Here is a 13,764-nt window from a genome sequence, read left to right on the forward strand (position 1 = left end):
AAAGGCCCTCGCCGGCCACAGGGCTCGAACCCAGACCTTCTTGCTGTGAGGCGACAGCGCTAACCACTACACCACTGTACTGCCCTGATGACAAGTGTTTGATAATTACTTTTTTTTTTTTTTTTTTTTTTTTTAGATATTTTTTTGGGCTTTTTGCACCTTTATTGGATAGGACAGTGTAGAGACAGGAAATGAGCGGGAGAGAGACGGGAAGGGATCGGGAAATGACCTCGGGCCGGAATCGAACCCGGGTCGCCCGCATTCATGGTATGGCGCCTTAACCACCTGAGCCACGACGCCCCCTTTGATAATTACTTTTGAACATGAGTTCAAATGTGTTTGGTTTATTCTGAGCACGCCCACATGCCCCATTATAAAAGGGTGTGTAAACTTGGCCAACCAGGCAATTGTATGGGGGTTTTCCCTTTTTTTTCCAACAAAAAAGTTTATATTTGTTTTTCACTTGAATTTTGTAGGTTATTATAATAGCATGTTAAATATGTATGACGATGTGACATGCTTTCTTAGTTTCAGCTTTTTACATCACAGAAACCTGCAATTTTAACAGGGGTGTCTAAACTGTTCCCCCATTGATATAGGCTATTCTTCTGAAGTTTGACCTCACGAAAAGATCCAGGACCATGCCAAATCTATCCAGTCTAATTAACTTGTAATCAATGTAGACTACGAAGAGTTGTAACATCATGTTTTACCATTATTCTCCGAACAGGGTAGGCTGTGTTATTGGGCTGCTAATATTTTGCACATTGGGAGACGGTTTGGGCATCATTATCACTATCTAGCCCTGTGGTTCTCAAAGTGAGATCTGGGAAATATAGCCAAGGGGTTCTTGATTTTTTTTGTGACCTTGCACTCTCAGAAAATAAAGTACAAGGCTGAGTTTCCCGAAACGCATCGCAAAGTTTAGATCATCTTAAATTGAAGTCTTCAACTGTGACGCTATTGTTTAATGAAGCCCTTTGTGCTATGATGGATTTGAGGAAATTCATCCATCCATCCATTATCAGTAACCGCTTATCCTGTGCAAGGTCGCGGGCAAGCTGGAGCCTATCCCAGCTGACTTGGGTGAGAGGTGGGGTACACCCTGGACGAGTCACCAGGTCATCGCAGGGCTGACACATAGAGACAAACAACCATTCACACCTATGGTCAATTTAGAGCCACCAATTAGCCTAACCACGTGTCTTTGGACTGTGGGGGAAACCAGAGCACCCAGAGGAAATCCACACAGAAAGGCCCCTATTGGCCATTGGGCTCGAACCCAGAACCTTCTTGCTGTGAGGCGACAGTGCTAACCACTACACCACCGTGCCACCTGAGGAAAGTCAGCTATATCCAAATATTATTGTACACATTTCAGTCATGAGCAGAATATTTGAATACTTGGATTCCATCCATCCATTTTGGCATATCACGACAGTGATGTAGCCGCTCTGACGGCTTCAGCCATCAAAGTCTCTGGGAACATTAGAGTAGTGGTTTCCCGTTGCCTTCTACCGGATAATTATAGAGGTTTTCTCCTCTCAACCATTCACACCTACGGTCAATTTAGAGCCACCAATTAACCTAACCTGCATGTCTTTGGACTGTGGGGGAAACCGGAGCACCCGGAGAAAACCCACGCAGTCATGGGGAGAACATGCAAACTCCACACAGAAAGGCCTCCGCTGGTCCCGGGGCTCGAACCCAGGACCTTCTTGGTGAGAGTGCTAACCACTACACCACCGAATACTTGAATTATACATCATTTAAAATACCTGTACCGAGTGCGTCCATGGAATTTATTTGAGAGATAAGAAGGTTCTTGAATGCAAAATATTCGAGAACCACTAATCCAAACCTCTAACAAGCCTACTACAGTATACAGCCACTGATAATAACATAAATGAAATAAACCTCGCCAGGAATTAAAACAAGAATAAACTGTAGAGTAGCAAAATTAATTTCTAATTATTTTCTAAAACTATAAGTAATTATTTTAATGATAATTACTATAATGATAAACATCATTGTATATATTTAATGATTGTTTATACAGTATAGTCTAATTTTGTTTTAAAGACTTATTATTTATTTTGCTTCCTTTTCCTGGAAAACATCAATGCTACAGGCAATTTTAAAAATCACTGAAAGCCTAAAAAGTTGTTGGTTCGACCCCAACAGCTGCTCTTTTTGCTACGCAAATGCTTTCTGAATATATATATATATATATATATATATATATATATATATATATATATATATATATGTTACAGCTGAATGACAGTTCATTTTAAATTGACAAACTCTGGCTCTGATACAGCCTACGTCTCACAAGTGAAGCTTTATGCTGACAAATTTCTGTTGACAAGCAATACTGTGTATTATATCTCCTCCCATCCTTGTCTAGATAAGTCTAACAGCAGCTCAGTGGATTATGAAGTACAGTTGAAAAATCCCACACTTGCTACAGATAATGGAAAGCAACTCTGTAATTTAATACGATGCACATGAACTCCTCTTCATAACTGACTTACTGTAATTTCACGTGATTTATATTATGTACTACTAGCCTCCATAAGCATCTACAAATAAATTGTATTTGAACTATTATCAATTGTTTCAGTTACATAATAAAATGGGCTATTTTACCTCCATTGTTGCTATTATAACTGTGATTATCCGCAGACCAGGCTTATCTTATTACAGTTTATATCGAAACAATATCTAGTATCTCATTATCTAATTTCCTGAGTTTTAAACAAATCAATATACAGTGTTGTTATCATGCCAGGCATCTTGTGAAGTTTAAAATTGTTGCTGTAGTGACTTTAAAATCTTATAACCCAAACTCTAATAGGCATAATGATAAGCTTAAAAAAATAAACATTACTACCTAATAAGCCTAAATATTTTTAATTATTCTCTCTCTTTTTTTTTTAGAAATTGGAGTTGTATGTTAGGCCTGTGCGTCAGGAATAAAGAAACTAAAAACATACTGGTTATATTTGTGTCTTCTGCTCATTAAAGATTTAAACCGATGTACTTCTTTTAATTTCAGGTTCAGATACACACAGCTCGGATGAAAGTGTAGGCACTCAGTGGCAATGCTGATAGTTTGTGTCTCCTTCATAAACTATAGATGTGTGATGATTCAGCCTTATAATGGTATAACAATGACAGGCTAGTAAGCGTTCATAATTTATTCGTTCAAGTCATTCAGCAGCTGCCTCTGAGACTTGGATTATGGGTGTCTGTTGCTGCCTTGTTATGAAAGCTAGGGTGTGCTTACATATGGCAAATGTCACCTTAGTCTCACTAAATAATTATAAAAACTAAAAAAAAAAAAAACAGGAATAATCACTCAAACAAAAGCGTGCTTTTTCAACCTATACAGAGGCCATTTCCAAATACAAGATAATATTAGTCTATAATTATACACCTCCTACACCAGTTGTGTCTCCCTTACCTACACATAAACACGCTTTCCCAAATGGTAACACAATCAAACCTCTGAAATAATCAGTTTTATTAGATTATATTTTAGTTAGCATTAACCTACTTGTATTGACAAGTTATGTATTCTTAAATACACGTGTAGTTTAAGAAACAACTTTATTATAAGTAATATGTAGCCTAGAACTATGTATTGAACTATGTGTTGTTTTCGAAAATGCATTTCCAATTAGCTGCATGCAGGAATAAGACAAGTGTAATTGGAGTTATTGTATTCAAATCAGCACAAGCGCTGATTTTGATTGGCCAGTTTCTCAGCAAACTGGTTTCAATACGTGATGACGTCAAAAGCGCGTGCTTCCGGACTGGCTCTGTTGTACTATCATTATCATTACTGCCAGCTTGTAACAAAAACAATGGCGTTTGGATAAGTAAAATAAATTGAATAAATTTTAGGTGGCATTAACCAAATGCTATAGTTAAAATATCGTACATTTAAGTTATTCCAACTAAAAAATCTTCTATAGGATTCCTATAGAACAAGTTCTAAAGGAATCCTATAGAAAACTTAATGGAAATCCTGTAGAACTTTCGGACCCAAGTTCTATAGGGGGAAAAGTTCTATAGGCACATTCTATAGAAAACAATTCCTATAGAGCAGATCCTTTAGACTAGTTCTGTAGACCAGTTCCATATCCGCAGCTACTATTGCTACAGGTTCTTTTGGCATTCTTCCATGCAAGCTGCACTGTCGATCATCTCATCTCATCTCATCTCATCTCATTATCTCTAGCCGCTTTATCCTGTCCTACAGGGTCGCAGGCAAGCTGGAGCCTATCCCAGCTGACTACGGGCGAAAGGCGGGGTACACCCTGGACAAGTCGCCAGGTCATCACAGGGCCGACACATAGACACAGACAACCATTCACACTCACATTCACACCTACGGTCAATTTAGAGTCACCAGTTAACCTAACCTGCATGTCTTTGGACTGTGGGGGAAACCGGAGCACCCGGAGGAAACCCACGCGGACACGGGGAGAACATGCAAACTCCGCACAGAAAGACCCTCGCCGGCCACGGGGCTCGAACCCGGACCTTCTTGCTGTGAGGCGCCAGCGCTAACCACTACACCACCGTGCCGCCCCCACTGTGGATCAGTCCCTAAAATTTGTCACCTCAATATACACATACTAGTAAATACTTGCAGTATATTTTGGAGTGAAAATTATTAAATATTTTAAGATAGGTCATTGTGCATCCTGCTAATGGATTTATACTCAACAAGATAGATGCAGTGGTTTATTTCCACTAAAATGCAGTTACTGCAGGTGGTGTGAAATTTCAACTAGTACGTAATGTATACATTTAATAAATGACCATATTTTCCCAAAGAAAAATAAACCTACAACTGTTAGTTGTGTTTTTGTTGTTTTGCTTATTTTGATTTAAGAACATAATATCATTTCATGATTTGTGCATCTCTTACATGTAAGCTCCTGTTTGTTAATAAATCCATATTGTATTTAAAAATAATTCCTACTTCCTCCTCCAAAGAATTCTGGTGATCAGGTGAGTTAAGTTGAAACCAATTGGCTGAGGCACTGAAATTTCATGACACGGTCATGACATTTTAGCCAGACTTACGACCTAAAGTTCAAAAAGACAAATCATATTACATGCCAGCAAGCTGTATATGGTCTGGGGTCCTCTGGGCTCTCTCCAGTTCCTTTAGTATGGTTTACCCAACAGTGGTGCCACCACCACCATATAAAGGAAATATTCTTGACTATACACAAACGCCAAGTCAATAAATAAACGTTCAAATATAGATTTCCTATGGCGCTTGAGTTCTAATAGAAAGTTTCTGTCCTAAAGAACACACTTGGCAAGTTCTATAGAACGCTGAGAAAAGCCTATAGAAACTTCTTGCTCTATAGGACACAATTCACAATCTCCTATAGAACCATGCTGAAATTCTATAGAACACCGGAGTTCCTACAGAACTTCTTTAGGACATTTTTTGCAAGCTACCTCAATCTGAATGCAGTAGCCTATAGTATGCATTTGTGTTTGTTTCTTTATTAGTGCTTTGCTTTTTTAGTGCAACGGGTTACTTACAGTGCACATGGTAAGCATTCATAATCCTGTTCCAGACTTTCCCAACACAAAGAGAATTGAAATCGTCTGTTTAATAATCCATTGCCAAGTGCAATGAAATGAATCATCTTGACTTCCAGCTTTATTTATTTCAATACACATCCACATTTTTAACATGGTTTATTTATATAATATATTCATTCATTCATTCATCTTCAGTTCTTTTGTAAATGCAGTCAAAATTCAAAGTTTTCTTCAAGTCTCATGTTCTGTCCAAGAAATTTGTCCACAAATATCTGTTTGTAGGCTAATTCTGCTAAACACGGATATTCAGTTCATTTTTGTTTACTAGTCCTGGTGGAGCGTGTGCGTCAAACTATGCCGTCGCAGGTCACAGTTGCGCCGAAACACCTTTCCGCAGCGTCCACAGGAGTAGGGCTTGATGTCTGTATGGGTGAGAAGGTGAGTTTTCAGATTACTTCTTTGATTAAAGGTTCTTCCGCATGTGGGGCATTTGTGAGGAGACTCCTGTTTAGATTTGAAGCAAGCAAAGTATTATTCCCTTAAGGTTTTAATCATGGGCGCTTAAACAGAATGTCTACAGTGTCTCAGACAAGAATTTATTTATTAGCTGTCATAATGAGATGTCAAAATACAAAACATATTACTACAACCGTGACCAAAAAGTGTAGTACTGGCTAAATATTTTCATAATGGTGTTTCGATTATATCCTGAGTGATCAAGCTCAAATTACTGTATGTGAAAAAGGACACGTCTGTACCATGCACCATGTGTGCATTATTATTATTATTATTATTAGTGAGCTAAGAGATAATGTATTAAATTAACGCATATAGGTTATATGTGCAAAAGTGGTATCAAGACAAGGGCAAGATCTCACCTGCATATGTAATGTTTTATGAACTGCCAAAGTCCGTGACTGACAAAATCCCTTTCCACACTCTTGACATTTGAACGGTTTCTCCTTGGAGTGGATATATCTGAAAACATAACCAAAATCACGGTCCACGATGTTAGTTCCTGACGACAGGACATTATTCAGTGATGTATAACTAATTTGCCATGAATCATCAAATAATAAACAACTAGCCTACAGAAATCTAACGTGTAAATCTGCTTTGACTTCAGTGCAGGCTGATAATAACAAAGAACTAATTCATACATTAATGCTTATATTCGAATTGTTAAGCTAATTGATCTATAAAGCTATGAGAAAGAAGAAGTAACCATCATAATGTAGTCACTTCCTTTGTAGAGAGAAAGTGAACTTATTCCCTTACGTACCGGTGATCCCGGAGGTGGTCTTGTCTTCTAAAAGCTTTATGGCAGATGTCGCAGGTATAAGGTCTCTCGTCTGTGTGTGTGCGCTCATGTATAAGCAAGTTGTAGGACTTTGTAAAGTTTCTTCCACAAAATCTGCAAATGAATTCTTTTTTGGTTTTTGATGGGAGCCTCCCGCGTGGGGCCTTTCTGTTTGGGGATAGTTTGTTTAGCTCTGAGCTCTGGCCGCCGAGGCCCGCTGTGAGCTTTAACAGGTCATCTGTTTTAGACTCGTCCTCTTGTGTAGCTGCAATGGCAAGGTTAGCAAAGTCAAATCGGGGTCTGTCTTTGTGCAGAGCTGGAATTACGTGGGTTATCATTCCTTGTTTCGGATGGAAGAAGTGCGCAGTGAACGGTAACACAGGGACCGAGAACCGAAGATCCTGCGCAGCTGACATTTCAGTGAGGGTTGATCGAAGCCCCTGCATGTGAGTGTAGCCCAAAGTCCAGTGGTTCATTTGCATTGTCTGCACCGTCCTGAGGCCGTAGAGTCCTTGAAGGTGGTCGGCATTGTGAGGTAAGGTAGGCCTGTTTGGTGCCTGTAAGAAAGAGTAGTTGGAAAGGTGGACGGATGGATGGAGTGGGATAGGAGCCGGCAGAGTCTTACTCCCCATTTTCCAATCGATCACAAATGTTAATCTCCAAAAAGTCCTGTTAAAAATCAAACAGTGGTCCAAATTAGCTTCTCGTAATTAATTTTGGTGTAATAAATAGCCATTATACATTTTCATAACTGCAAGAGGAAAAAAATATTATATCTATATGAGATTATATATATATATATATATATATATATATATATATATATATATATATATATATATATATATATAAAATATTTCCCTTTAGCATGCCAGTTTCTTTTAAACATAAATTAAGTAGCGTCTACGCTATATAGTTCCAGTCAAAAGTTTGGACACACCTTCAAATTATTTTTTATTATTATTATTATTATTATTATTATTATTATTATTATTATTATTATTAATTAAGACACTTCATGTCTTAAAGTAGCCTATGTTGTTTCTCTTTACTTAGTTGAGCGGTTCTTGACATAATATGGATTACTACAGTTGTGGAACAGGGCTATTTACTGTGTTTTTATTATTTACTCTCAAACACATTAAGAAGGCAATAAACTAGTCCACTAATTATCTTTTAATGAGACATACCTGTTAATTGAAAAGCATTCCAGGTGACTACCTCATGAAGCTGATTAAGATAATGCCAATAGTGTGCATTAAGGTAAACGTTGGCTACTTTGAAGAATCTAAAATATGAAACATATTGTTTAAAAAAAATTTTGTTTATCACATATGATCCATATGCATATGGATATGCCTACACTTTACTCTAAAAATAACTCCGAGATAACATGTTATTTCATAGTTTTGATGAAAATGTAGAAAATAGTCAAAATACAGAAAATCCTCTGAATGAATAGGTGTATCCGAACTTTTGACTGGTACTGTATTTGTAATTATAAGCAAGATAGGCTACTTAGAGTCTTAACACCTAAAGCCTCCACTTTACTCTAAAAATAACTCCAAGATTCATTTATTCATCACGAATTAAACAGAATCTAAGCTACCATAGGATAATAATTGCACAAATGAGAGTTCAATGTTCAGTAAGGTCATATAAATCTTTCTGTATCCCCATCTCAAGTTTGATCTGACCTGCCTTAAAGCTCACACAGCTCCCGGGACAGCACAGGCTGTGGACTGAGCGCGGGGACTGAACCCACACTGAGGGAATTCCAGCTGCTGGGGGCCGCTGCAGTCTGGGAGCCGACTAACTGTGCAGACAGCATCACACCACGGAACTACAGGCTGTCTACAGCTTCCTGCATTATTATTATTATTATTATTATTATTATTATTATTATTATTGCGTCAAATGCACAAGATTTGATCTCATTTTGTCAGGATAATGACATGTCCATCACTAATGCAACACAATTCCGGTCATATAGAAAATAGAGTTGATGCAAAGCCTATAGGGAAGGGGATGTTTTCGAGGCTGCAACGAGTCATCGAATAACATCTCGAGTTGAACAAAACAAAGGGTCTCTAGTAGCCTAATTATTTCAGTCTTTGTTTCACAACACAACGATTTTCGATTCCGACTCCTTAAGATGTACTGATTAAATTAGATCGAGGCTCCTACAAACGGTACTGGCTGCAAGACAATTCACAGGTTTTAATTCGTTCGATCTAATATGCCAGTCTAAATTATTTGACATGATTCTTCGTATTGTTTTGATTTTATTATGAAGAGTTATAATTCACATCCGGCCGCGCCATATACTCGAACCCTGATATCATTTTGGCAGGATCACGACATATCCATCACTTAGGATATTTAATTCAACACAATTCCCATCATATAGAAAACACAATTAATGCATGGCCTGTAGGTCTGTAATGAACGGGGGGGGGGGGGGGGGGGGGGGGGGGGGGGGAAGAAAAAAAAACGGTGTAAAAATCTTTGAAGCTTTCTGTAAGGAAACGTTTATTTAATACCGCTCCAGTGTCAGCACACCGTTATTTTTACTTTTACTGTTAATTCTGTTACATGTTAGTGCATATATATATATATATGAAATCAGTTACACTGCAATAATGCAACAGAATTAACAATAACAGTAAAAATAACGGGATATATATATATATATATATATATATATATATATATATATATATATATATATATAGGTTGCGTTTATGAAATCAGTTACAGTGCACTAACATGTAACAGAATTATATATATATATATATATATATATATATATATATATATATATATATTAGTCACAATAGATGCGCATTTTGCCTTTGGTGTTTTGATATGTCAAAATATAAATTATTTCATGCATATAGCAGTGATATTGCCTCACACTGTAAAACTGCATATATATATATATATATATATATATATATATATATATATATATATATATATATAAATATATATATAAAATGCAGGTAGTAGTTTATAGGTTAGTAGTTTATTTTTTAGTTAATCTTAAACGCTTATTCTTAAAAGACTATAAACTACTACCTGCATTATATATATATATATATATATATATATATATATATATATATATATATATATATATATATATATATATAATGCAGGTAGTAGTTTATAGGTTAGTAGTTTATTTTTTAGTTAATCTTAAACGCTTATTCTTAAAAGAAGAACTGAGTGACACTCAAGAACTCCTCTTTGGTTTGTGTTTTGTGTAGGAATTTGATCGATTCCTACGATGTGTAATGTGTAACATACTCAACAATAATATAGCTACTAAATAATAATGGCCTAAATTACAAGAGACACATAACATCTTAATTCAGATTCTTACCAGTAAATAGAGATGCCAAAAGTCGTGCTCAGTCAGTGCTGTTTCTCAATAATCCATAGAGTGGCCAGAACCATACAAGTCTAGTGCGAATCCCATACTAATAACTGAACTGAACACCAAAGGCTGAAGGTTCGAACATAAAACGTAATCTCTATGGAGGTGTGTGTGTGTGTGTGTGTGTAAGTTCTTAGCTAGATTGAGCGTTTGATTCAAGTGAATAAAGCGCAACAAGTCCAGCACTTTTCATGACTACATGCTTCACAGCTCTTCGCCCGCCCTCGACACGCCCCCTCTCGACACGCCCCTCCCTCCCTCCAGTGTTCTTCCCTGTTTATTTGTGTTTTGATAGCAACTAAGATTGACGTTGCACAGATGAACGGCCACCTTGCACTTTAAATCAAAAACAGTTAAGCTATGAGGGTGTCATTCTTTAGAGCCCGAGGAGATCTTATCAATCCGAATTCTGGCTTTAGGGAGCCTATAACTCAAATAAGACAGTAATCGGATCAATATTATTGTGAACACATGTTTACTTCTACTGTAGAGGATGATTATTATCCCTTATTATCCCAAGAGTTAATAAGTTTTAATTTTTTGGAGGACATAAACGCAGTCGGCTATTTAGGCTATGTGCCAATAATGTTATGGCGTTGTGTTTCAGTGTAATTTAATTCTGAAATATTTGCATTTTAATCAATAATGTTTTTCATGTTCGAAGGCCCAGTGAATAGATTATTAGGCTCAGTGATGAGGTCACCTACTATAACAGTTGCACTTTTGTTTTATTCATAGGCTATACCAAACCAAGGGAAACAATAATAATAATAATAATAATAATAATAATAATAATAATAATAATAATAATAATTATTATTATTATTATTATTATTATTATTATAAAGCCAAAATAAAGATTATTAAGTAACAATAATGTTAATTTTTATATTGTTTGTCTTTAAAAAAAAGAAAGGTATTTTGTTGTTATAGCAGGCTATCTATAATATATTTAAGCTTTTCAGTATTAGCTGGTGCTATTATTAATTTATTCGCTTTAAAAAATATTTACCACAACCATGGGGTAAAATTGGAGTTTACTTGCTGTGAAACTTAATGGACTGCCTGCGCTGTAAAACATTTCAGCCTTGTTTAGTTATGTCCACTTACTTTTTAACTCAATGAGCTCTGAAAAGTGTTTTAATTTGAACTAATCTGTGCAAGTTTTCAAAGGTGAGACTTGAATTACTTAGTTGTCTTGATTAATTGAGACCTTTTCTGAGTTGAAACAAAGATTGAGTTAACTTTGCATTTTCAAGGCAGCAGGTGACCTTGCATTTCCAAGTTAAACCAATGTGAAATGTTTTACAGTGTGTTATTTATCCTTTAATATGCTTCAGAGTCTGTTCAATGTCTTGAAATGACCACATTTTGACATTTGTATGCTTGTCTGCTATGCAAAATATTTAGGATAAATAAATATTTATTAATTAATATTTTTGAGCACCCCAGAACTGTAGAAGATACTTGTACATAGAATATTTTTATGTGATTAAAGACATCAGATAGGCTATATGTGTCATATAATTTTTCTCAAAACCACACGACTTGAAAAATTTGATCTAATTTACATTCAAGACAGTAATAATATATTTTTTTTACGAAACCATGAGAGACATACGAAAAAACCTCCATGTTGTCACCCCTCAGACATACCCTCCAACACACACACACACACACACACACACACACACACACACACACACACACACACACACACACACACACACACACACCAGCACCACCACAACCAAACAAGGCTACTGCATTTAAATAACATTAATCTTTCATTGTTGTTAGGCTATGGAAGTATTGGGTACACCTTATTATTATACCTGCCTCAGTAAATATACACAAACAATACAATTTAAGCTGTGGCTCATTCTCACTATTTTTACCATTCTGTCTGATATAAACCTTCAGATGTCCTCTAATAGGGTGAGCCCAGACCACAGTGGCTGACATTCTGTCTGTGTGGATAAGGCTAGCCCTTAGTACAGCTAGTATTACACAGACACACACACACACACACACCTGATTTCTCCAAAGTGTGAAACGCTGTAGAAGCAACACACTTGATCTGTAATGGCTGCCCCGAACAATCAGCCAGTGACAGTCTGATCTCCGCCACCCAAACAGACACTGCTGATTCCCTTAGCAGCTGTGTACACACACGTGTCTAAACGGTTGATCCTACAGTCCCGACATTTTAACTCTCATTATCTCACTTTCTCTTGGGACTTGGAGAACAGAGAGGCAATGAGCCTTCTTTCTGTACTTAAAATGAACTCTACGCCATGTTGGTCTAGTCACACATTTAGCCTAGATATTTTATCCGGAACTATGTATTAAATAAATTATATATGTTGCATAAAAAGACAATAAAGAGGCCTCTGATTTTGAGAAAAATGTGTATTTACCTTTAGCGGAATGGCAACAGGGGATATAGAGTGTTTTCTAATTGCCAAGGTGGGTTCTTCTTCAGGCAAAGTGAAGAACTGTTCCTCCAGTTTCAGAGACAGAGAGAAAGCGATAGGCGCATGGTGAGACAGGATGTCGTCCATGATGGTGGTGGGTTGATCTGCCCTACTGTGGTTATACTCCCCCTCATTCACTCTCATCTTGCTGCTGTCTGGGGGGCTGCTTTCATCTTCTTCTCCCCTCAGCATGGTATTTCATATATACTCGCACCTCATAAAGTTTCAGCTATTAAGAAGTGCTCCTGAAATGGATTTCTTCATTCTACCTTGCAATGCTGTAATCAGTATAATTGACAGGGATTATTGTGTTTTGAACTGCATTTTACTGAAATGTAGTAAAGTGTGGCAGTGCCCAATAATTCAACAAATTAGAATTTAAACTAAAGCTATTGTGAAAATAATCTCCTATTAGATATTCCTGAGAGAAATTGGCCCTAGATTCCATGCCTTATTTGTCGTGAGCTATTGTATTAAAATGTTTTCCCTACTTTCTATAACTCTATCCATAATTTCATTGGTAGTTGACAATTTTTACTTAACTTCCTTTATCTCAGAGAAAACAAACACATTCCATCAGCTCTATAGCAGGATAGCACCAGCTACAGAACACAGTGTCCCGAACGTCACAGATTTTATATATATAAAATAACCGAACAAACCTGCGAGTGCTTTCGGCAAAGAATTTTTCTTTGCTTCTATAAGTTGCAGTGGGGGTGTTCTTGGTATTCTTAAGACTTGAGAACTGTATGACGTGATGAACATCATCCTTCCTGTTGACAGAGTTTTGGGGTTGACTGCCATTTAGGGTCTGAACAGCATCATTAACCTCTCAAGTACTGCCACAACAGCATAGGTTTATGTTACTACAGTAGAGTTTTTTTGTGTGTAAAGATTCATTTAAAAAGCTCATTAAAGCCATTTTGATATCAGCTATGTGACTGGCTACAGCATGTTCACTTGAA

General features: G+C 36.8%; 1 protein-coding gene across 3 annotated transcripts; it reads right to left on the bottom strand.

Annotated features, from left to right (window-relative positions):
* Nucleotides 1–5,740: 5,740 nt before the first annotated feature.
* osr2 (odd-skipped related transciption factor 2) lies at nt 5,741–13,530 on the bottom strand. Of its 3 annotated transcripts, none has more exons than XM_060900908.1 (5): nt 13,462–13,530; nt 12,743–13,077; nt 6,863–7,549; nt 6,459–6,558; nt 5,741–6,002 (listed from the first exon to the last, which is right to left on the bottom strand). In XM_060900908.1, exons 3-5 carry the CDS (start codon nt 7,510–7,512, stop codon nt 5,928–5,930), a joined length of 825 nt encoding a protein of 274 aa, XP_060756891.1. In that variant the 5' UTR covers nt 7,513–7,549; nt 12,743–13,077; nt 13,462–13,530; the 3' UTR covers nt 5,741–5,927. The 3 variants fall into 3 exon arrangements, with proteins under 3 accessions (XP_060756891.1, XP_060756889.1, XP_060756890.1); XM_060900906.1 differs by having other exon boundaries at nt 5,741–6,084; XM_060900907.1 differs by lacking the exons at nt 12,743–13,077; nt 13,462–13,530 and adding an exon at nt 10,269–10,435 and having other exon boundaries at nt 5,741–6,084.
* Between the last annotated feature and the right edge of the window lie 234 nt (nt 13,531–13,764).

This window comes from Neoarius graeffei, chromosome 19, assembly GCF_027579695.1.
Source record: "Neoarius graeffei isolate fNeoGra1 chromosome 19, fNeoGra1.pri, whole genome shotgun sequence".
Lineage (NCBI taxonomy): Eukaryota > Metazoa > Chordata > Actinopteri > Siluriformes > Ariidae > Neoarius > Neoarius graeffei.

Bases quoted from the DNA above. Each gene is read 5' to 3' on its own strand.
- osr2 (XM_060900906.1), bottom strand. From the start codon at position 7,512: ATGGGGAGTAAGACTCTGCCGGCTCCTATCCCACTCCATCCATCCGTC. The intron at 6,559-6,862 runs GTACGTAAGGGA...TTATGTTTTCAG, and splicing joins GACCACCTCCGGGATCACCG to ATATATCCACTCCAAGGAGA. The intron at 6,085-6,458 runs GTGAGATCTTGC...AAATCTAAACAG, and splicing joins ATAAAACATTACATATGCAG to GAGTCTCCTCACAAATGCCC.